We start from the raw sequence: 25,352 nt of genomic DNA, 5'->3' as shown, positions 1-25,352 counted from the left end.
TTGGGGAAGTTTCCGCAATGATTTCTTCAAAGACACTTTCTATCCCTTTTTCTCTCTCTTCTTCTTCTGGTACCCTTATAATGCGGTTATTTCCTTTTGGATCAGTCTCACAGTTCTGTTAACATTGTTTCATTCTTGGAGATTCTTTTATCTCTCTCTGCATCAGCTTCTATGCATTCCTGTTCTCTGGTTTCTATTCCATCAGTGGCCTCTTGCTTCTTTTCCATTTTGCTTATAAATACTTCCAGAGTTTGTGTCTATTCTCTAATCTCCCTCTGGATGTCTGTAATCTCCCTCCGGACTTCATCCCTTAGCTCTTGCATATTTCTCTGCAGCTCTGTTAGCATGTTTAAGATTTTCATTTTGAATTCTTTTTCAGGGAAACTGGTTAGATCTGTCTCTGCATATCCTCTCTCAGGTGTTGTCTGAACTATCTTTGACTGGACTAAACTTTTTTGCCTTTTCCTGGTGATTGCGGTGGCTGTAGGCAGGTTACAAGTGTGTCAGCTGGGAGAAGAAAGTCCTTTCCTGCTTGCTGGATGCCTTGCCCTTCTCCGCTTCCTGTGTCAGTTACCTACACTCCTGGAACAGCCACTTTGTTAGTCCCCTAAGCTGCTGTGGTCAGGGTCTCCATCAGAGCAGCGCGGAGTCGTGCAGGGAATGGCAGACATGCCAGGTGCGTTCCTCCATGTTAGCGGCAACCCTGCCGGTCAGCTGTGTGCCAGTAACGGCTTTTTGTTCTGGCCCAGGCAGCTGTGCGTTGGGCTGGGATTCTGGTTGGCTGCTGGGAGCCTGCCTTCTACCTCTGGCTCCACTGTAGGTGCTCCCAGGGCTCTCACTCTCAGGCCTCTACAGGGCTTCTCTGGCTCCACTGCTGCCAGTGTACGTGAGCCACACCTGGGCTGTTCGGTCCCCACTGCTGCGGGCTTTCACAAGCCTCTCCTGGTCCCCTCTGGTGTCGTTGGTGCATGCAATCTGCTCCCGGTCCCTTTCGGCACTGCCGCCACTGGCATGTACTGACACTCTCCGGCTACTGGGCCAGTGTGTTGGGATCTGCGCCAGTTGGAGGAATGACTGGCAGGCTGCTTAGTGCCATGAGGGGCTTCAGAGCTGCGCTGCCTCCCCAGGGTTTATGGTGCCTAAGGTTCCCCGGTATTCCCAGCTGCTGGCTAAGTGTGCCGGGACGACTTTGTCCAACTATGGGGTCCCTGTCTCTTTAAGACTTGCAGAAAGCACTAGCTTTTCTTTTGTCTCAGGGGCACCGGTTGCGGGGACCTGCCCACAGGTTTTGCTTTTCTGTTTCTCTAATATTCAGCACCCCGTGCACCTTGTGTCTGCGCTCCGGATGCGTATTCCTAGAGCCAGTTGTTTAGCAGTCCTGGGCTTTCACTCCCTCCCCATTCCAACTCCTTTCTTCCCGCCGGGTTCTGGGGTGGGGGAGCATTCAGGTTTCACCTGGCCACGGCTGGTATCTTATCCCCTTTGTGTGATGTTGAGTTCTCGCAGATGTAGATTTATCCTGGCTGTTGTACTGCATCCACTGATGTCTCTTTTAAGAATAGTTGTATTTATTGTATTTTCATAAATATATATGTTTTGGGGAGGAGATTTCCTCTGAAATACTTACGCTGCCATATTCCCGTGACCCTCTAACTTATCTTTTCTTATTTAACATAACAAGGCAGTATAATTTCAAATGGTATAACTTGTATTTTCTTGTTTTTCTTTAATTTTATTTTGGTATCATTAATCTACAATTACATGAAGGACATTATGTTCACTAGCCTCCACCCCTCACCAAGTCCCCACCAAATACCCATTCACAGTCACTGTCCATCAACATAGTAAGATGCTGTAAAATCACTACTTGTCTTCTTTGGGTTCCACAGCCCTCCCCATGCCCACCCAGAGTATACGTTAATCTTAATGCCCCCTTTCTTTTTTCCCACCCTTATCCCTCCCTTCCCACACGTCCTCCCCAGTCCCTTTCCCTTTGGTAACTGTTAGTCCATTCTTGGGTTCTGTGCTTCTGCTGCTGTTTTGTTCCTTCAGTTTTCTTTTGTTCTTATAGTCCACATGTGAGTGAAATCATTTGGTACCTGTCTTTCTCCACCTGGCTTACTTCACTGAGCATAATACCCTCAAGCTCCAGCCATATTGTTGCAAAGGGTAGGATCTATTTTTTTCTAATAGCTGAGTAATATTCCATTGTGTATATGTACCACATCTTCTTTATCCATTTAGGTTGCTTCAATATCTTGGCTATTGTAAATAGTGCAGCAATAAACATAGGGGTGCATCTGTCTTGTTCAAACTGGAGTGCTGCATTCTTAGGGTAAATTCCTACAAGTGGAATTCCTGGGTGAAATAGTATTTCTATTTTGAGCATTTTGAGGAACCTCCATACTGCTTTCCACAATGGTTGAACTAATTTACATTCCCACCAGCAGTGTAGGAGGGTTCCCCTTTCTCCACAACCTGGCCAACATTTGCTGTTGTTTGTCTTTTGGATGTTAGCCATCCTTAGTGGCGTGAGATGATATTTCACTGTGGTTTTAATTTGCATTTCTCTGATGACAAGCGATGTGGAGCATCTTTTCATGTGTCTGTTGGCCATCTGAATATCTTCTTTAGAGAACTGTCTATTCAGCACCTCTGCCCATTTTTTAATTGGATTAATTGCTTTTTGATTGTTGAGGTGTGTGAGCTCTTTATATATTTTGCATGTCAACCCTTTCTCAGATCTTTTATTTATGAATATATTCTCCCATACTGTAGGATACCTTTTTGTTCTATTGATGGTGTCCTTTGCTGTACAGAAGTCTTTCAGCTTGATATAGTCCCATTTATTCATTTTTGCTTTTGTTTCCCTTGCTTGGGGAGATATGTTCAAGAAGAGGTCACTCATGTTTATGTCTAAGAGATTTTTGACTTTGTTTTTTTCTAAGAGTTCTATGGTTTCATGACTTACATAAAAGTATTTGATCCATTTAGAATTTACTTTTGTGTATGGGGTTAAAGAGTGATGCAGTTGCATTCTCTTACATGGAGCTGTCCAGTTTTGCCAGCACCATCTGTTGAAGAGACTGTCATTTCCCCATTGTATGTCTATGGCCCCTTTATCGAATATAAGTTGACCATATATGTTTGGGTTAATGTTTGGAGTCTCTATTCTGTTCCATTAGTCTGTGCCTCTGTTCTTGTGCCAGTACCAAATTGTCTTGATTACTGTGGATTTGTATTGGATCTTGAAGTTGGGGAGTGAGATCCCCCCACTTTATTCTTCCTTCTCAGGATTGCTTTAGCTATTTGGGGTCTTTGGTGTTTCCATATGAATTTTTTAACTATTTGTTCCAGTTCATTGAAGAATGCTGTTGGCAATTTGATAGGGATTGCATCAAATCTGCATATTGCTTTGGGTAGGATGGCCATTTTGATGATATTAATTCGTCCTAGCCAGGAGTATGGGATGAGTTTCCATTTGTTTGTGACCTCTTTAATTTCTCTTAATAGTGTCTTATAGTTTTCAGAGTATAGGTCTTTCACTTCCTTGGTTATGTTTATTCCTAGGTATTTTATCCTTTTTGATGCTATTGTGAATGGAATTGTCCTCCTGATTTCTCTTTCTATTAGTTTTTTGTTAGTGTATAGGAAAGCCAGATTTCTGTGTGTTAATTTTGTATCCTGCAACTTTGCTGAGTTCCGCTATTAGCTCTAGTAGTTTCGGAGTGGAGTGTTTAGGGTTTTTTATGTACAATATCATGTCATCTGCAAATAGTGGCAGTTTATCTTCTTCTTTACCAATCTGGATTCCTTGTATTTCTTTGTTTTGTCTAATTGCTGTGGCTAGGACCTCCAGTACTATGTAGAATAACAGTGGGGAGAGTGGGCAACCCTGTCTTGTTCCCAGTCGCAGAGGAAAAGCTTTCAGCTTCTCGCTGTTCAGTATGATGTTGGCTGTGGGTTTATCATATATGGCCTTTATTATGTTGAGGTACTTGCACTCTATTCCCATTTTGCTTAGTGTTTTTATCATGAATGGATGTTGAATTTTGTCTAATGCTTTTTCAGCATCTATGGAGATGATCATGTGGTTTTTGTCTTTCTTTTTGTTGATGTGGTGGGTGATATTGATGGATTTTCGAATGTTGTACGATCCTTGCATCCCTGGGATGAATCCCACTTGGTCATTGTGTATGATCCTTTTGATATATTTTTGAATTCAGTTTGTTAATATTTTATTGAGTATTTTTGCATGTACATTTATCAGGAATATTGGTCTGTAATTTTCTTTTTTGGTGAGGTCTTTGCCTGGTTTTGGTGTTAGGGTGATGTTGGCTTCATAGAATGAGTTTGGGAGTATTACCTCCTCTACTATTTTTTGCAAAACTTTAAGGAGAATGGGTGTTATGTCTTCTCTGTATGTCTGATAAAATTCCGAGGTTAATCCACCTTGCCCAGGGGTTTTGTTCTTGGGTAGTTTATTGATAACCGGTTCAATTACATTGCTGGTAATTGGTTGGTTTAGATTTTCTGTTTCTCTCTGGGTCAGTCTTAGAAAGTTCTATTTTTCTAGGAATGGGTCCATTTCTCCTAGGTTTCCCAGCTTGTTATCATATAGGTTTTCATAGTACTTTCTAATTATTCTTTTTATTTCTGTGGGGTGCATCGTGATTTTTCCTTTCTCGTTTCTGATTCTGTTGATGTGTGTTGACTCTCTTTTTCTCTTAATAAGTCTGGCTAGAGGCTTATCTATTTTGTTTATTTTCTCGAAGAACCAGCTCTTGGTTTCCCTGATTTTTGCTATTGTTTTATTCTTCTCAATTTTATTTATTTCTCCTGTGATCTTTATTATGTCCCTCCTTCTGCTGACCTTAGGCCCCACTGGTTCTTCTTTTTCCAATTTCGATAATTGTAACATTAGACCATTTATTTAGGATTGTTCTTCCTTCTTTTAATATGCCTTTATTGCTATATACTTTCCTCTTAAGACTGCTTTTGCTGCGTCCCACAGAAGTTGGGCTTTGTGTTGTTGTTGACGTTTGTTTCCATATATTGCTGGATCTCCATTTTAATTTCGTCATTGATCCATGATTATATAGGAGCTTGTTGTTAAGCCTCCATGTGTTTGTGAGACTTTTTGCTTTCTTTGTACAATTTAGTTCTAATTTTATGCCTTTGTGGTCTGAAAAGTTGGTTGGTAGGATTTCAATCTTTTGGAATTTACTGAGGCTCTTTTTGTGGCCTAGTATGTGGTCTATTCTGGAGAATGTTCCATGTGCACTTGAGAAGAATGTGTATCCTGTTGCTTTTGGATGTAGAGTTCTGTAGATGTCTATTAGGTCCATCTGTTCTAGTGTGTTGTTCAGTGCCTCTGTGTCCTTACTTATTTTCTGTCTGGTGGATCTGTCCTTTGGAGTGAGTGGTGTGTTGAAGTCTCCCAGAATGAATGCATTGCATTCTATTTCCTCCTTTAATTCTGTTAGTATTTGTTTCACATATATTGGTGCTCCTGTATTGGGTGCATATATGTTTATAATGGTTATATTCCCTTGTTGGACTGAGCCATTTATCATTATGTAATATCCTTTTTTTTATCTCTTGTTACTTTGTTTATTTTGAAGTCTATTTTGTCTGATACTAGTATTCAACACCTGCTTTTACCTTTCTGTTATTTGGATGAAATATATTTTTCCTTCCCTTGACTTTAAGTCTGTGCATGTCTTTGGTTTGAGGTGAGGCTCTTGTAAGCAGTATATGGATGGGTCTTGCTTTTTTATCCAGTCTATTACCTGTGTCTTTTGGTGCATTCAGTCCATTTACATTTAGGGTGATTATTGAAAGGTATGCACTTATTGCCATTGCAGGCTTTAATTTTGTGGTTACCAAAGGTTCAAGGTTAACTTCTTTGCTATCTAACTTTCTAGCTTTACTCGCTTATTGAGCTCTTTTAAAGACGGTCTGATGATTCTTTATTTATCTCCCTTCTCATTCCTCCTCCTCCATTCTTCATATGTTGGGTGTTTGTTCTGTGCTATTTTTAGGAGTGCTTCCATCTAGAGCAGTCCCTGTAAGATACCCTGTAGAGGTGGTTTGTGGGAGGCAAATTCCCTCAACTTTTGCTTGTTTGGGAATTATTTAATCCCTCCTTCATATTTAAGTGATAATCGTGCTGGATACAGTAGTCTTGGTTCGAGGCCCTTCTGTTTCATTGCATTAAGTATATCATGCCATTCTCTTCTGGCCTGCAAAGTTTCTGTTGAGAGGTCTGATGATAGCCTGATGGGTTTTCCTTTGTAGGTGTCCTTTTTTTTTCTCTCTTGCTGCCTTTAATACTCTTTCCTGGTGTTTGGTCTTTGCCATTTTAATTATTATGTGTCTTTGTGTTTCCCTCCTTGAATCCTTTGTCATGGGAGTTCTGTGTACGTCTGTGGTCTGAGATTCCATTTCATCCCCCAGTTTGGGGAAGTTTTCTGGAATGATTTCTTCAAAGACACTTTCTATCCCTTTTTCTCTCTCTTCTTCTTCTGGTATCCCTATAATGCAGATATTGTTCCCTTTCAATTGGTCACACAGTTCTCTTAATATTCTTTCATTCTTGGGAATCCTTTTATCTCTCTCTGAATCAGCTTCTCTGCGTTCCTGTTCTCTGTTTTCTAGTCCATTAATGGTCTCTTGCATCTCGTCCATTCTGCTTTGAAGTCTTTCCAGAGATTGTTTTATTTCTGTATTCTCCCTCCTTAGTTCTTGCATATTTCTCTGCAAGTCCATCAGCATGGTTATGCCTTTCGTATTGAATTCTTTTTCAGGAAGACTGGTTTAATCTATCTCCCCATGTTGCTTCTCAGGGGAAGATGTAGAAGATGTCAAAGATGTCTGGGTTAGTCTTGTCTGGATCAAATTTTTTTGCCTTTTCATGTTGATATGTGCAGTGGTATGCTATTGACTCATGTGTCAGCTGGGAGAGCCAAGACTTTTTCCACTTGCTCCTGGTCTTTCTTTTCTGGGACAACTGCGACCCCTAGTCGCTTGTTTTGGGCAATTGCATGTAGACTGGGACTCTGTACCTTGCCCGGCCAGTATGGACGAAGCTCCCTTGCTGTGGGCATGGCCAGCATCAGGTTGCTGCTCTTCTATGGCTGGGCCCCAGAAGGGTAATAGACGGGGGGCTATTTGGCTGTTTGCCTCCGTGAGGGGTCTCAGAGATTTTGCCCAGGGGGTTAGTGTGCCCGGAGTTCCCTGGAATTTCCAGCTGCTGGACTGTGACTTGGGATGCTTCCGTCCAGTTTTGGGGTCCCTGTCCCTTTAAGACTTTCAAAAAGCACTCACTTTTCTTTGTCCCAGAGGCGCTGGCTCTGGGACCCACTCAAAGTTCTTACGGTCCTGCTCCCCTAGTTTCCAGCACCCCACGCATGCACTGTGTGTCTGCGCTCTGGTGCGTATGGCTAGGGCTGGGTGTTTAGCAGTCCTGGGCTCCCTCTCCCTCCCCGCTCCAACTCCTGTCCTCCCGCCAGGAGCTGGGGTGAGGGGCCTCGGGTCCCACTGGGCTGCAGCTTGTATCTTACCCCTTTCACTAGGCACTGGTTTCTCACAGGTGCGGATGTATTCTGGCTGTTGTCCTGTGTCTTCTGGTCTCTCTTTTAAGGATAGCTGTATTTGTTGTATTTTCAAAAATATATATATTTTTGGGAGGAGATTCCCACCCCACTGTACTACTCACGCTGCCATCTTGGCTCCGCCCTCCTATCTTTTCTTTTTTATTCATTTATCCTCACTAAATTTTCAAACATATAGAAATATTTAAGAGATAGCACAATAATTACCCTACCATGTGGAGTTGATCCTTTGTCTTTTGCCACCTTTAGTTCATCAATATCTATGTGTATGTATATCTACACACACACAATTTTTGTTTGCTTTTTCTAAATCATTTGGAAGTAAAATACAAGCATCATGACATATTATTTCTAGATACATCAGTAAGCATCCCCTATATGACTACAATGACATGGCCGCACCTAAGAAAATACTCTAAAATCATGTAATATCCAATCTATATAAAATATTTCCAATTATCTCGAAAATATACCTTAAGGCTATCTTTTATAAACAGGATCAGATGAGTGTTATGTGTTGCCCTTTGTTTTGTCTCTTTAATTTTTTTCCTTGTGTCATTATCTTCTTTAAGAGACTACACTAATTGCCTTGTAGAATGTTATTTTATTCTAGATTTGTCTGTAACTTTGCCTTTTATGCTTTCACTATTTAAAAAAATATGTTACCTTGAGATTAGTATATGTTAATATTTTTCTCAGAGAAAATAAGAAATTAATTACCCAATAATCCCACTTCTAGGATTCTTTTCTGATACAGTAATCCAAAACAAATGTATGCATCCATTCACTACAACATATTTACAATATTGAAAAATTGAAAAAAACTAATGTGCAAACAATAGAGAACCAGATGAATAAATTATAGCAGAGTCATGTCATAGACTATTATATAGTACTTAAAATGTTTATAACATTATGATGTCTTGGGACAATGGACATAATATAATGATAAGTTAAAGTAGTATGATACAAAATTATATAGATCATATGACCACAAATCTGTAAATATATACATTTTTATAAGCACAGAAAAATATTAAAATGTATATTGAAATGTAATGGTGTTTATTTTATATGAATGATGCTTATTTATTTTATAATTTCCCATGCTTTTCAAAATTCCATAATATGTACATGTTACAGTTATAATCAGAACATATTTACACATATTTAAAATAAGTTTTCCCTTAATGAGCACATCTCTACATGCACAGCAACTAATTCTGCCTTTTCTCCCTCCTTCCCTCCCCTATTGACCTGTCCTCTAGAGCTGCCTGCTTTTAGCTAAAGCCAACATTACTTAGAAACCCTGCATGCTCACCATCATTGTACACAGTTCCCTCGTAGTCTTTCTCATAAAAGACCCCATGAGGCTGTATGCTGAATGGCTGGGAGGCACGGTTGTAGAAGATTACCTGGATGGTGTCACCCACTTCAGCCCTGATAACTGGTCCTGCAAAATGTCAGGGAGATACAATGGGAATGAAAACAGGATGACCAGAGAGGATGGAAACAGAAGAAGGAAGGAAAGAAAAGGGAAGTGAAAAAAAAGAATAAATCTCTGAAAAAATAAGAATAATCCTTTCCAAGTATATTGCAAGTTACAGTTATAAGAAAAACACTTTAAAATCTATTATCTCATTAAACATCACTCCAAAAATTACAGGGCACAGGAAATCTTCATTGTACAGATGAGGAAAATGCTGCTCAGAAAAGTGGAATTCATCTGTGCAAATTCAAATGACTGATTAGTAACAGAGCCAGTACCTGAAGACAGTGCTTCCTCCCACTGCACTGTCAGATCCAATCCCATTTTCCCTATCTTTATTGCCTCACTTCCCATAGCTACATTTCCTGGTTTGACCCATCTAAATATCTGATCACGCTTCAATCCTAAACCAATTCTGAAGATATAAAATTATTATATCTTCTATCCAGGCCCTGAACTAGGTAATCTAGTTCTGGACTTATCTTTGCTCTACTAACCACCACCTCTAACCTAGCTTGGGTCACCTTAGAGACCAACCAGAAATACCAAGACAATACCCTCAACACTTATGCTGTCTCTAACTCTAGTTCAGAGTTTCTGGCTTGGTTTCTACTTAATTTCCATACCTAATGCTCCACGTCTTCTCAAAGACTAGGGACCAATACCCCACTCACAATAACGGATAAAACAACTAGAGAGAAGATAAGTAAGGAAATAGAAGACTTAACAGAAAAAAACAACTAGATCTAATATATACAGAATACTCTCCCAACAACAACAAAATACACATTTTTTTATGTGCACATGGGATACTTCCCAGGATAGGACATATACTAGGCTGCCAATTAAGTCTTAATAGATTTGAAAAGATATCATACAAAGCATTTCCCCCAACACTATGGAATGAAGATAGAAACTAATAACAGAAAAGGAAAACTCACAAAATTATGGAAATTAAACAACACAATTTTAAACAACCAATGGATCAAAGAAGAAACCACAAAGGAAATTAGAAATATTCAAAGGCAAATTAAAATGAAAATGCAATATACTAAAATATGAGATGCAATGAAAGCTGTACTAAGGGGGAAATTTATAACTATAAACACAAAAAAAATCTCAAATTAACAATCCAAATTTATAACTTAAGGAATTTATAACTTATGAAAAGATAAACAAACTACACTCAAAGCTAGAGGAAGGACGATGGTAATAAAGATTAGAGCAGTGGTAAACAAAATAGAGAATTGAAAAGCAATAAATAAAATTAGTGAAAACAAATGTTGATTCTTTGAAAAATTAACAGAAATGACAAATCTCTAGCTATAGGGACTAAGAAAAAGGATGACTTGAATAAAATCAGAAATAAATGTGGAACTTTACTATGGACTCTTCAGAAATGAAAAAGATTATGAGAGTAGTATGAAAAATTGTATGCCAACAAATTGGATTACCTAGATGAAATAAACAAATGCCTGAAACAGAAAGTCTAACAAGACTAAATCATAAAGAATTAAAAAATATGAATACATCTGTAACTAGTATGAAGATTGAATTGCTATATAAAAATCTCCTAACAAAGAAAATCCCAGGACCTGATGACTTCCCTGGTGACTTTCAGTAAACATTTAAGGAAATAATACCAGTACTTCTCAAATTTTTCAAAAAAAAATTAAGAGGAAGGAATACTGCCAAAATCATTCTATGGGGCCAGCATTACCCTGACACCAAAGTCAAAGACATTTCAAAAGAAAACTATATAGCTATTGAGATTCAAAAATTTGGCAGCATGAGAAGTGAGGCAGAAAGCTCCTCTAAAAACTACATATAACATGAAAATACAGCAAAAACCAACTAATCCTGAAGGAGTGACCCAAAGACTGCAGAACAGACTGCCTATATCTGGGGAAAAGAGAAGACCTCACAGAAAAGGGTAAAGTAGCAAAGCCATGCTCCAGCAGGACCCAAGTCCTCCCCCAAACCCAGCTCACAGGCAGGAGGAAGAGAAACAGAGCAAGGAGGGAGTAGAAGTCCAGGCCTGCTAAACACCTAGCCATGGAGATCTGTTCCAGGAGCACAAACCCACATTACATGGTGCTCTGGAGATTAGAGGGGTTCCAAAGCAAAGACAGGCAGAATAATTGGAGAGACTGAGATTCCAGCCACTTGTGGAGAACAGATACACACAATGGGCCACTCTGGTACAAAAGAAAAGCAGGCACTTTGAAAGCCTTCACAACAATGAGAGTGGTGCTAAAGGGGCAATGATTACACAGAGCTTGATGCTCAGGAAATAGCGGAGGTGGGAAAAATCACTCTGGCACAGTCATCCCAGCAGGTTGGGTACTTTCAGGAGCTTCAAACGCTCGAGACCCCTGGCTGGCAACACAGCCCCAAGTTCCCCATTGAGACATTCAGACTGCTGTTCCTTCCCCCTGGCAGTCACCAGTCCACACACCTGCTGCCCCAGCCATTGTGCCAGGCCAGCTGGAGGGTTGTAATGCATAGGGCAGCAACAAGGGCATAATGCAGAGGCTACTCCCTGCATGGTCAGCCCACTGGCCCTGAGAGTTGAGGCAGGCAATGCAGCCAGGAAGCAGGAAAGAGCTCTTTCCTCCTGGCAGGCACTGGTGCCGTTGACCTGCTACCCCCACCATTGCTCCAGGTGCTCAGCAGATGGAGAGAGTAGAGCATCTGGACACTAGAGGGCACTGCCTGCACAGTTATTATTCCACAGGAATCACTAGAAAAATGAATCAGCAAAAAAAATGTGTACAAACAAAAATTCAGCAGATTCCAGAAATAGAGCAAAGTGAAACAGCAGTCACCAATCTTTTTGATAAATATTTCAAAATAAAAACATAAACATGCTCACAGAACTACCCGAAAATGTGTAAGACCTCAGGGAGGACTTCAACAGAGATGGAAACTTTGAAAAATACAGTATCTGAAATGAAACACACAATGGAGGAATTTGAAAGTAGATTAGATGAGGTAGAGGAGACTGTAAATGAAATAGAAATTAGAGAACAGTAAACCAAAGAAACTGAGGCACAGAAAGAAAAAATAAGAGAACTGTGCAACCAACCCAAACTGAACAATATTCACATTATATGGGTACCAGAAGAAGAAGAGAGAGAAAAAGGGATAGAAAGTCTATTTGAGGAAATAATTGCTGAAAACTTTCCCAGTCTGGGGAAGGAAGTCTCTCAGGTCATGTAAGTGCAGAGAACTCCCAACACAAGGGACCATAGAAGGACAACAACAAGACATAATAATTTAAATGGCAAAGGTCAAAGAAAAGGAAAGATTATTAAAAGCAGACAGAGAGAAAAAAAGATCATGTGTAAAGGAAAGTCCATCAGGTTATCATCAGACTTCTCAGCAGAAACCTTACAGGCCAGAAAAGAGTGCCATATTTAAAGCAATGAAACAGAAGGGGGATGAGAAACTAAGAATATCTACCCAGCAAGAATATCATTTAAATTTGAAGGACGGATTTAACATTTCCAGGTAAGCAAAAATTGAGTGAATTTACAGCCCACAAACCATCTCTACAGTGTATTTTAAAGGGATTGCTGTAGATCGAAGTGCTCCTATGGCTAAATAGGTGTCACCAGAGAAAATAAAACCACAGTAAAGGAAGTAGACCAATTAATTACTAAGCAAATGTAAAATTAAATGAACTACCCACAAAGTCAGTCAGGGGATACACAAAGAGTACAGAATATGACATCTAATGTATAAAGAGTGGAGGAGGAAGAAGAAGGGAGAAAAAAAGAACCTTTAGCTTGTGTTTGAAATAACATAATGACCAAGTTAAGTTAGACTGTTAGATAGTAAGGAAGTTGCCCTTGATTGGCCAAAGCAATGTACAGATCCAATGAAATCCCAATGATTCTTTTCAGAAATAGATAACCCATCATAAAATTCCTATGGAATCTCAAGGGACCTCAAATAGCCAAAACAATCTTGAAAAAGAAAAAACTAGAAGACTCACACTTCAAAATTTCAAAACTTATTACAAAGCTACAGAAATAAAACAATGTGGTACTAGCATAAAGACAGATATATAGAAAAATGGAATAGAGAAGAGAGCCCAGAAATAGACCTTCACATATTTGAGGACAGTCTTTTAAACAAACTGTGCTGGGAAGACTGGATTTCCACATGCAAAAGAATGAAGTTGGACTCTTACCTAACACCATATATAAAAATTAACTCAAAATGAAAGGAGACAGGTGATTACCATGGGGGAGTGTTAAGGTTGGGTGGGTGAAATGGGTGAAAGGGATAAAAAGGCACAAAATCTCAATTATAATATAAATCAGTTATGGGGATAAAAGTATAGCATAGAAGATATAGTCAATAATACTTTAATATCTTTCTATGTTGACAGGTAGCAACTACAACTTTTGGGATGAGCATTTAATAATGTAGATGACTGTTGAATCACTGTGTTGTGTACTTGAAACCAACATAATATTGTATATCACCTATATTTCAATAAATAAATAAAAATTAATTAAAAATCATAAAAATAAAACAAAAATTTTCTCAGAATGGATCAAAGACCTAAATGTGAGACCTAAAACAGTACAACTCTTGTAAGAAAACATAGTACAACATCATCACAACACTGGGTTTAGCAATGATTTCTTGGATGTGACACCAAATGAAAAGGTAACAAAAAAATAGATATACTGTACTTCATAATTTTTAACTTGTGCATCAAAAGACATTATCAACAGAGCAAAAAAGCAACACACATAATGGGAGAAAATATTTGCAACTCATATAGCTATAATATCCAGTATATAGAGAGAACCCCTGAAACTCAACAAAAAATAACATAAGCAACCCAACTACAGACGGGCAAAAGACTTAAACAGATATTTCTCCAGAGAAGATATATAAATGGCCAATAGACACATAGAAGATGCTCAACATCACTAACCATTAGGGAATTGTCGATCAAAACCACAATGAGATACCATCTCACACCCATTAGGAAGGCTATCAGAAAAAGAGAAATCAAGTGTTGGCAAGGATGTGGAGGAATTGGAATTCTTGTTCACTCCTGGTGGGAATGTAAAATGGTACAGCCACTGTAGAATATGGTATGGTGGATCCTCCAAATATAAAAAGAGAATTACCATACGATTCAGCAATTCCACTTCTGTCTATATACCCAAAAGAATTGAAAACATGTCTCAAAGAGATATTTGTACACCCACACTCAAAGCACCATTGTTTCCTATAACTAAAATGTGGAAACAACCCAAGTGTCCATTGATGGATGAATGTATAGGCAAAGCATAGTATATACACACAATGGAATTCAGCCTTTAAAAGGAAGGAAATTCTGCATATTGTAGAACATGGATGAAACTTGAGGATATTATGCTAAATGAAATAAGCCAGTCACACAAATAAAAATATTGTATTCCATTTATATATGAAGTACTTAGAGTAGTCAAAATTATAGGCACAGAAAGTAGAACAGTAATTACTCCTTTCTAAAGAAGATAGCAGAAAAGCCCTGCAAGAAGCTTGGCAGGGCAGAGGTAGGGAATGGGTAGTTAGTGTTTAATGAGTGCAGAGTTTCAGTTTTATAAAATGAAAAGAGTTTTTAAACTGGATGGTAGTGATGATTGTACAACATTATGAATTCATTTAATACCATTGCACTGTAAACTTAAAAATGCTGAATATGGTAAATTTCATGTTATGTGTTTTTACCCTAATAAAATATTAAAGAAAACCTGGAGACCCATACTGAACACCAGCTAATTATAGCTCCTTGATAGTCCCTGCCAACCCTCATTCTCCAGGTGGGTTTCTGCTTCTTATATCTCCATATTCATCTGATGTTAGGACTATTGCCCATGCTCAGATCTCCTAGAATCAACTGACATACACCTATTCCCAGAATATGTTCCATTGCGTTACTTTTGTTTCCAAAGTTTTCTTCCATCTGATCTATTTATTTCCTGGATCCACCAAGTGAGTACACCACACCAAACATTGCTACATGTACTATTTCAATACTGTGCTATACTATTTCAATAGACTTTCTGGATGTCTTCTTCAATGTCAGTCTCTAAGTCTTGTTCTGCATCCTGTACCATATATAGCAAGCATGTCAGCATATCACATCAATCTGTTCCTGGTTCCATACTTCCAAGAACCTGGAGAGTGTTACTGTCTTATATAGCCCTTCAGAAATACACCTAGAGTAGAACTTCTAAAGGTGTGATCTGTACAACAGTGCTACTGGAAGATATTTACTGAGAAAAGGTCCAGTAGTAAAGTACACGGTCCATTCCAGTCTTGGAGATTCATGATAAACAAAAATACATCCAAGTCTCAGAAATGCCCTGCAACAAAGAACACTATTTGCTGTGAGTAATCTAGTGTTTTGCAAACACATTCATAACCATAGCCCTTTTACACCAAACACTTGTCTCTTGGGACTCATTTTGGAAAATGCTGGTCTTAAGTGCTCCTCTGAGCTGCCCCCAGGCTCCAGTTTCTAAGTCCTCCCCAGTTCTCTGGCTCTAGTCAACGAATTTAATAAGTTAAGGATTCCTCACCCAAGATTCCAAGATGCTTATCTTCCTCTAGCTGCAGCTTTTCCTGGAATGTCTCATCTAGGAAGGCTTCATATCGAACTTTCCAGTATGTACCCCCAATTCGGCTGGAGCTCTTCTGGAAGAATTTATTTGAGCCGCTGGCACATAAGGAAGCAAATGACACGTGATTCAATTATGTGTGAAATAGACTCTCCACTCACCCTTGGTCTAATCACGTTATGGAAATTTATGGCTAGGAAGGTCCTCAGAGATCATCCAGGTTAAATTCTAGCCAGTGAAGGTATCTCCTCTGGTGACACCACTAATAAGTAATATACATCTTCTGCTTGAGCCTTTCCAAGGTCAGGGAACTTATTTTCAGATAAAGCAATCCCTATTACTGCTGGATAGTTTTAATGATTGGGCTGAAATCTTATTGCTTGTAAGTTCCAACCACTGGGACCAGTTCTTCCCTCTGGAGTATAAATGTAGCCTTATATCTGTCCTAATCATCCTCAGATACTCAAGATCCTTTCTTCCCTTAATCAAGAATATCTTTCTTTCTAAAATGAAAGCCCATTAACTTAGCAAGTACAACTGAAATGCAAGTGCCTACTTTCTTATATTTTCTATAGATTTGTTCCATTATTTCCTGATGGAAAATAAGCATGGTGGGTGCCCTAAGATATACCCCCACAGCTCTCCTTTTCATCTACCAAGTGCTTTTTCTGTGAAAGACCTGAAGTCAGCGATATCGCAGTGAGTCAGTATAATTTAAGGCCTATCAACTGAATAGAGCACTAACCTTCTCTATTTTGCCCACATCTGAGTTATGGATGAGGCAGAAGAATTTGGAGAAATTCCTCCAAGAGGCTAGGCATTGAATGGTCACAAGGCAGATTGTTTCCCCTCTTCCTATATTTTTCAGAGTTCCTTATACACTCCTGCTTAAATACTTCCTTTGGGCTATGGAAGAGAAAGCAAGGAGCAAGAAGGCAAATAATGGTTAAAATAAAGAGGAGTTAGAGAAATGACATTTTAACTGATCTGGTTCCACTTGGGCCTTCTTCTCTGAATGCATTCTTCTTCTGGGATTATAGAAGGACCAATTTAAAATCTGTTTAGACCCTTCTCTGGGAATATGGCATAATCCTACATACAGTTTTGTAGATCCCAAAGAGCAAGCTCTTTAAGGGGCCACAAGAATTTAGCTAACAGTTATGTCATATAACTCCAGATAGACAATAATTGTGACTCCTAAGTGAAAAATGTATGAAGGAGTAATAGGTGTTTGGGGCTTGGCTCAGAAATAGGGAGAGGAAGCCCACTGACTCTTACCTGCCTGGCTCCCTCAAATTCTTCCCAGTACTCCCATCATGCCCTATTGGGCCATAGTCCCATTGAATCTCACGGGCCTCAATGAAGTACTGTCGGACTTTGCCTGTAAGTTGGATCATGGGAGGGGCCATGGAGCAAGAGTTGACCTTGTAGATTGCTTGCATGCCATCTGGAGGAAGAACATCATGGATAGCCCCATTCCACCCAACAGGTCTTTTACCCAGATGACCCACCTTCTACCTTCTGTTTTCCCCTTCCATCCTCTGCTAGGCTCTTTACCCATACCTTCAAATGGAACACTTTTTCTCACTCCTCAAAATCCTGGCTGGGAAAGAGAGAGCCCAGGTGGGAATTCAAGTACCTCCACCTGTTCACCACCACTAACTCATTACCAGATCCTCATTCCTGCCTCTCTGCAAAAGGTTTACATTGTAGCAACATTGCAGAGCTTGAAGTCAGAATATATGAGTTTAAGTCCAAGCTTTATCAGTTTTCTAGTTTTCTTTCCATTGCCTCATCTGTAGAACCTTGGGCAAGTCACTTCTTAGACATGAACAATAACTATTGTTTTGTAAATAGGGAGAACAGGAAAATCTACCACACTGGGCTGGTAGGAACATCAAATTTAAATATATATATAGGAGTAAGTTATTTATAAAGTGCTAAGTGCCAAAAATAATGGAACATCTTCTATATACGACTATGAAGCTTCAGACTTAGGACTGTCAGGAAAATGTAGATCCTAAGTAGTGTTTCTAAATGTAGATGCTGCTTTGATGCATAATGGTAATAGTAGTGGTAATAGGTGATACTGCCTTATATTTGCTTGGCAACTTATAGAGGTCATTCAGGTACTCTATCTCATTTGAGTTTCACAATATCCCAAGGATATTTGAAATTTGTAAATATGAGTCTAAGGTACAAAGAAGGAGGAGGAAAGGATATTCATTTTTGATGAATATGTATTACATGCCAAGCCCTGTGTCAGGTGTTTTACATATGTTATCTACTTAAATCTCCATAACCTTCATGTAAAATTTATTTTTAAAGTCCTCTTTTGCAGACGAACACAACTAAGGATCAGAGCAGTTAAGTTCATAGCTAGTCAGTGGTGATGTTGAGACTAATGTCAAATTTGAGTGCTCATTTTCTTCTCTTATATCCACTACCTTGGTCACATCATTACACTAGTCTCTAAGTTCCAAAATTACATTAGCTCTCTGAAACCTCATTACAACTTTATGAGGTAGGAATCATTATTGCAATTTTCAGATGAGAAAATAGAGTCTCAGAGAAATGATATGACTTACCAAAGCTAACTAAACAACTGGCAGAATCAGGATTTGAATCCTGGCTTTTCTGGCTCTAAGGCCCATACTTGTTCCACTATTGTGCAGCATCCCTAACCTCCATCCACATTCATACTCTCTGACTCAGGCACCTTTGAGACCAAGGGCAGACCCTGGATGATGGAGCGTGGGTAACTAGCCCCTATTGGGTCAAACCTACCATCCTAGACTCATTATCCCACCAGTCTATGATTCCTCAACTACTCAAATCCACTTTCACATACTCATGTATCACTTTCCTGGCACCCATGTAATTTACCATACATAAAATAATTCTAGAAAGTGAGAACTGAAGAGGATCTTAGAAACTATTTAGACCAAATTCTCCGTTTCATAGATGTGTCAAATGAGTCCTAGAAATGGGAGGGAATTTTCCTAAACTTATACAGTGAATTTTTCAGAGAGCTGAGACAACAATTCAAATCTTCTAACCACTTGTCTAGTTTTCTTTCCATTGCCTCATATGTCTCTCCTCTCCTTTGGTACTCTTCAATGCACTATGCCATCATTTCAACCACTATCTCTCTGAAAACCAAAACTTCTACCTCTGTTGTTGGGTCCCAACTAAAGTGTCACTATTTTCCTAATATTCCATGATCTTCTGCAGAAGTCTTACTCTTCTTTAACTAGTCTCTCTTTTATTCCCTGTTCAATCAGTTACAAATACCTCCAGGTCTAAATTCCTTAGAATTCTGAGCAAAAAAAAAAGGCAGCTTAAAAGTCCACTTATTCATCCTTATACCATATTATGTTAGAGATAGGAATGATGAAACCTGGAAAATTGTGCCCAATGTCACCTTGAAAGTTAATGACCAAGCCAGGAGTTCTAGTCTAATGTTTCACCCTTTATAGCTAGCCATCTTTACCTGAAAGAACTATCGTACAGCTCCGGGCCAGAAACCCAGGTCACTGATGACCATTATTGCCACCTCCCTCCTATACCTCAAGGGTCAGAGATGTTGGATCTCACCGTGTAAGTGACTATTCACTTGACAGCTAATTAACCAGGAACCAGGTTCGTGGGGAACCATCTCAGCAGTTACAAAAGTGGCTGGAAAGATGTGAGCCACATCAGTGCGGTGGCCCCGGATTGTCAGTATCTGTCCATGGAAGAAAGCTGTGTGGACATCTACTTCATTGCCCATACCAAATAAGTGCCAGGCCACATGCTTCTGTGTACACATGCTCAGTTCTGGTAAATTCCCAAAGACAAAGCCATTAATTGCTGAAAAAGAAAACCCAAAAGAAAGTATCAGAGTTTAGAAAGGACAGCCCAATGGGAGAAGCCTTACCTTCTTGCAATAATAATAGATAACATTTAAATGATATTTTAAAGACAATGTGCTGACCATATGCATTAGCTCATTTGAATTTCATAAAGAGCCCTGGGAATCAGGTAGATATCATTGATCTCATCCCAAAAAAATGAGACAACCAAGGCTCAGAGAGGTAAAGTTAATTTCTTCCAAGACCACAGAGCTGTTAAATGGTAGAACCAAGATCCCAACTTAGCAGACTGAGGAAGGTTTCTAAGGAATGAAGTTTATATTGCAAGCTCTTCTTTCCTGCCAGACCAATTTCCTCCTGAAATTTCAGCAGGCAATTGTCAAGTCAGCTGACTAAAAACCCTGGTTATTATAAGCAATTGGTATAAAATCTAAGAGAAATTTAAGCTGTCCAAACTATCCCTTACATCTTACCTCTATGTCTTCACCTCCCCTTGGAACTGCCTGGCTTTGAGTCCTCCTTTGTCACCAAAGGTAAATCATTCTCTTAATTAGACAAAAGAAAATCAATGTGCTTCTATTTCTAAAATGAGTTTGTCTATGCCTCCGGGCCTGTGTGCCTCTAGTTTGTTTTAAATTTAATTAAGATGATCAAATCCCTTAAAAGCAATCATTTTTTTCATATAGTGGGTAATTCTTCTAGCTGGCATCCATTTTAGAACAAAGAAATGTTAACTAATTATATCAGTGGGAATCCTCACCAAAGTGACTGAGCACATGTATGACTCTGAGTCAATAACCTGGGCTACTCCACATTAGGAGACAGGACACCTAATGGCAAGAGCACAACTTAAATACTCAGATCAGTCAGATGAGGGTTGGAATTTTATCTGTGCTGTTTATATGCTGTGTAAACCTGGAGCCTGTTGCCTCATAGGTAAAACATGGAAAAGCCACCTAATACTCCTGGTCCTTGTGAGGATTAAAAAGGACCAGGTATGTGAAAGCACCCACCAAATGCTGGGCCCATTAGAGACCCTCCATCAACATTCACTGTCATGGTATAGCCACCTCCTTCCAGCTCACCATGCATCCTGTTGCTCTCCTGAAAGGCCTCATCCTCTTTGTCCACTGAGGCAGGGTCCAAGCAGTAAGTGGCAATGTTTTCATCAATATGCCAGCTAAGGTTCTCATCCACCACACTGAAGAGCAGGAAGAAATCACTGTCCACATCCTGCCGCCGAGGAGGGTAATTCCTATCCAGGGTTCCTAGGGCAAGTAAGAAAGGTGCCCTTGAGAACTTCTTTTCCTTAGTAACAGTAAGCTGCAAGGGGATACTCATAAAATAGGAATAGAAAGAGAGGCGCATTTAAGAGTCTGTCAGCAAAAGAAAAGCAGGTAGAGCCTTCTGCTGCTAATTGCTATTTCTAAATTCCCCAGATAAAGCCACCAATTCAGCTGAGCCTAAGTCTTGAAGGTGGGACACATAAGGTCTAGACTAATTCCCTTTCACCATCTCCACTTATGCCTCCAACTCAGGATCTTAACCTGACATCACCTTTGCAAGACCCAGGTCTTCAGGCCTGACTACACCTTAAATATATCCTACTTCCAACCAAATCCACAATCCTCCCCAACTATGATGCTACACCTTCAATGCTATCCACACTTACTCTTATCACACACTTTACTTTTTTGTGTAACTTTCATCGTTACTACTCTGAGTTTTTAAAGCAAAAAAGGAAAAAATATGAAGGTAGAAAATTTGTTTTGTTTTGTTTTAGAGAAAAAGGAAATGAAATAGGGGAAAAGAATAGAAATGGAGTTTGACTGGGTTTGTTCCTGTTAATAAACAAGGGTGCTGAGTTAACATTTCTCAGCAGCTGTTCAGTATGTAGGTGATTCTTCTCTATCACTGCGTCCCCTAACTATCCCAAATTGTATCGCATAGCTCACCCTTGGGTTCTGTACCTCTTTTACAGGTGATAAGGGGTCCAATGAGGCCAGCTGCAATGTCCCGTGGAGCATCTACATGAGAATGGTAGATCCAGGTGAGGCAAGTTGGGTCAGCATCAGTGGGCGCGTGACCTTCTGGAATGGTCCAGTTGTAGATGTGGCTGCCTCCCGGGGGAACAGAGTCATCAGCTTTCTGCCAACCAGAGGAGCCATCTGGGTATAGGGAGCCTAGAAAATTAAATTGCACATATTCAATCCCAGGGTGAGTGAGAGGGAGCCTGAAAGATATAGAAACCAAGACAGGGCCAACATATGGGACACCAAGACATAGTCTTGTGGAAGATAGAGTTTTAGGGTCCAGCACAGTGTTCCTCACAACCTGAGGAGGGCCCAAATTCAAATAATATCTAGCCAAAGAACCCCAGACGTCACATCAATAAAGGCAGCCATGGGGAAAGAATCTATACACATAGAAAGGCTGCACAGCCTGATCTAGCAGTGCCCTAGGGCAAAGCTGGTGGCACAAAGGCAAGGGAGAAGACAGATTTCCCTCCCTTCAAGTATTTACTTTGGAAAACAGAAAACAAACAATCACAGAATTTTAGTCTAAAGGCAATTAATGATTAGTTGGTCCACTTCCCCATTTTACAAAAGATATAACAGGAAAAGTAACTTACCCAAGGTCATATCGGGAATTAGTGGTCAAGTCAGGGCTTTCTGACATCCCGCTTTATTTCCCTCCCTCATTGTTGTGTCAGTATTATAGGCCACTGGGCCTGGGATAGTGGAATGTACAGATGAGTAACTGTAACTCACTCTCAAGAAAAAAAGATGGACCTTTTGAAAGACTGTGGCACTAGAATAACACTTACATTCACAGAACACTCTTCTTTTTACAAAACACAGTTAAATATTTTATGGAACAGTCATTCAAGTAATTATTTGCAATAAAAGTCAGATTGAATGTCCACATTCCTAATGAAGAATCTGAGGCCCAGGGAGGGACAGTGACTCACCCAAAGTCAAGAGTATATGAATAGCATAACTGATAACAGTACCCAACCATAATTTCTCTGAGGAGAGTTCATGCCACCTCAGATCAGTAAAGAAGAAAAGAGTATCCTCACTCCCAGCTCCTCTCTCTGGCAGAAAAGGAAAAATGATATTTGTTGTGGGCAGAAGACAGAAAGGATGAGCTGATTTACCTTCTGAGTCCTTCTTATAGAAAACACCATGGGGGTGGATAGTATAGGGACGAGTGGCAAAATTCTTCAGGTGGATAAGGATAACATCTCCCACCTCAGCCTGCAACACTGGCCCCAGGAAGCCCAACCAGGCAGGCTGGGCCATTTCATCTTTATATGAGCCATCCCTGTATTCCTTGTAGATGGTCTTCTTGTAGCTGCTCCCTATACGATTCCTGCCAGACTTAAGGAAGCTGGAAGCTACTCTGGGAAAGAAAGAAAAAGAGAGTCACAATTTTGCTACAATCTTCAAACCTCTGGAGAGTTATTTTCCAGAGGAGGCTTACCAAAAAGTGTCCATCTCTGTTCAGGGCAAAAGAAGAGGAAATGGTATTGTACTGATCAAAACATGAAAGTCTTAGGTTAGAGTCTAATTTTAAGATAATGGTAAGTATTAAGTTAAAGCATATGAAATTGCTAATGTTTAACCACTTTTAACCTTAAAAAGGCAATTTCACATGGTTCAACCTAATATGTAGTAATGTAGAGACAACCAACTATGGATTGACTTTTTAAGTGATCAACTCCCTATCCATGTGTCCTGCTATATATGAGAAGTCTTATAGCATGGTGGTTAATATCACAAGCTATGGACACAGGACGGCTTGGTTAAATTCCAATATTGCCACTTCCAAATCTGTGAAACTGAACAAGCTACTTAACTGTCCTGTGAACAATTTCCCTGTCTGTAAAATGGATATAATCATAGTCCAAACTCAGACAGTTGTTACTGGTGACTAAAATAATTAAAATACATTGTATATAGTATGAGATTAGGACAATGACTTAAAAAATAGTAGAAACAATAAATGTTAAATATTACTTCAAAGTATAGGATGGAATATAACAAAGATATCTCTCAAAAACACTTTTACTAGAAAGACTGTGACTCCAAAACTAGATGGGTAGGGAGATGGCTTGCTAAAAAAAAAAAAAAAAAGTAACTGCTTTTCTTACTCTAATTCTCCCTTGAGAGCTCTGAGATTTTATAGTCAACTTTGGAAAAGTCTGAGACCTTGGAGAGACAAAGTGATTCATGATCACAAGAGATTCTTTAATGCATTCATTCATTTTTTTCAACAAATATTTGTGGAGCACCTGCAAGCCTCTAAGATTAGAGAAGGTTAATTCTATGGGATGTGTATAAGACAGAATGGTGAAAAAAGTATCAGTTTTGCATCCACATTATCCAGGTTCAAATACTAGCTCTTCCATTTACCTGCTATGGGACTGAGGCAAGTCACTTGACCTCCCTGAGCCTCAGGTTTCTCGTCAATAAGATGAAGATATTTATACTCAACTCCTAGAGCTTTTGTAAGAATAAGGTGAGACAAAGTATGTAAACTAGTATGGTGCCTTTCACTGAGTGTTACATAAGTGATAGCTATTATTGTTACTTCCTTAATTCTAAGGCTTACCTTGTTTTCTCATAGTTTCACACTTTCTAAAAATCACTATATTTCCACTGAACTGTAGAAGCATAGTTCTACCACACACACCTTTTAAACACTGTATATGTTTCATGTTTACTTCTTTTTTTCAAAGCTAAACTGTTATTATTAAAACAGCATCATGGGTATCATCTTAGAATCAAGGGAATATGAAATTACCTTTAGGACCCTGTTAATGTTGAGGCACCTCAGTGTAGAAAAACAGACTCCATATGGGATGCTGGCTCCTGCGTCAACTAGCCCTTTTCCCAGGAACATACCACTGGCTGTACAGCCCAGAGAGATCAGGAGCCAGCTGCTACCACATCCTGAAAAAAGTCCTCAGGAGGCTACCTCCTAACCTCAAGAGTGAGCCCCCCAACTCCAACTCTAATTCCACAAGAGATTAACCTACGTGTCATTGTCCAGAGGCTGGTTTGTGATGACATTCCTGCCTTTGGGAGCATAGTTCCACTGCACATCCCAGATGCCCAGGTAGTAGACTCGAGTGGCCCCATCAGCCAGTTGGGAACACAAGGATTGCATGAACAGCAGAGCCCAGAGGAGATGGCCTGGCTCCATGGCCCTCATTACTCTGGGAAACAGGCAAATGAATAGCTGCTGTTGTGGAAGAAAAAGAACAAAGGGGTTTTGCATGTGTCTGGAAAACTAAAGAGTCGAGACCCAGACTAAGTGACTGACAAAGCAAAAAGCAATTAGCCCAGAATCTCTACCTTACCTGATTCCTTTCAGTTCAATAAGAATTCAATGACCTCTACAGTTTGGACTTTGGAAGGCAAAGTTAAAGTCACTTATACTGATAATTATATATCACTTCTTCAGAAGAGAAATTTGAATCCAGTTCCTTCAGCAGTGCAGAAGGAAGAATGTACTTGTGTGCAAGAATCAGGAAATAGACACCAGAAGCCCGATTAGACCACTCAGTTCCTGAATCAAGTCACTAATTTTCCCTGTGCCAGTTTTAATTTTTGCCATTTTCAATCCTCTATGAATTGTGTTTAAAAACAAATGAGAATTCACCAAAAGACATTTAGAGAATGTTAATAAACCTAAAGTTGAAACAGCCAAAATGTCTATTAACACTAAAATGAGTGAGTTAATTGTATTT

General features: G+C 39.5%; 1 protein-coding gene across 2 annotated transcripts in view; it reads right to left on the bottom strand.

Annotated features, from left to right (window-relative positions):
- Positions 1-24,818, bottom strand: part of HEPH (hephaestin) — a 116,102-nt gene extending 91,284 nt beyond the window's left edge. For both annotated transcript variants that reach the window (XM_036892750.2, XM_036892752.2), the window contains exons 1-8: positions 24,639-24,818; positions 22,755-22,999; positions 21,565-21,777; positions 20,680-20,862; positions 19,338-19,592; positions 17,019-17,187; positions 15,702-15,838; positions 8,938-9,069 (exon numbers count right to left, since the gene is read on the bottom strand). In XM_036892750.2, the coding sequence (XP_036748645.2) occupies positions 8,938-9,069; positions 15,702-15,838; positions 17,019-17,187; positions 19,338-19,592; positions 20,680-20,862; positions 21,565-21,777; positions 22,755-22,999; positions 24,639-24,814 (1,510 nt within the window). In that variant the 5' untranslated portion in view covers positions 24,815-24,818. The remainder of the gene's footprint in view (positions 1-8,937; positions 9,070-15,701; positions 15,839-17,018; positions 17,188-19,337; positions 19,593-20,679; positions 20,863-21,564; positions 21,778-22,754; positions 23,000-24,638) is intronic.
- Between the last annotated feature and the right edge of the window lie 534 nt (positions 24,819-25,352).

This window comes from Manis pentadactyla, chromosome X (genome assembly GCF_030020395.1).
Source record: "Manis pentadactyla isolate mManPen7 chromosome X, mManPen7.hap1, whole genome shotgun sequence".
Lineage (NCBI taxonomy): Eukaryota > Metazoa > Chordata > Mammalia > Pholidota > Manidae > Manis > Manis pentadactyla.
The sequence above is the reverse complement of the archived record's forward strand: the minus strand, read 5'-3'. Positions and strand labels throughout refer to the sequence as shown.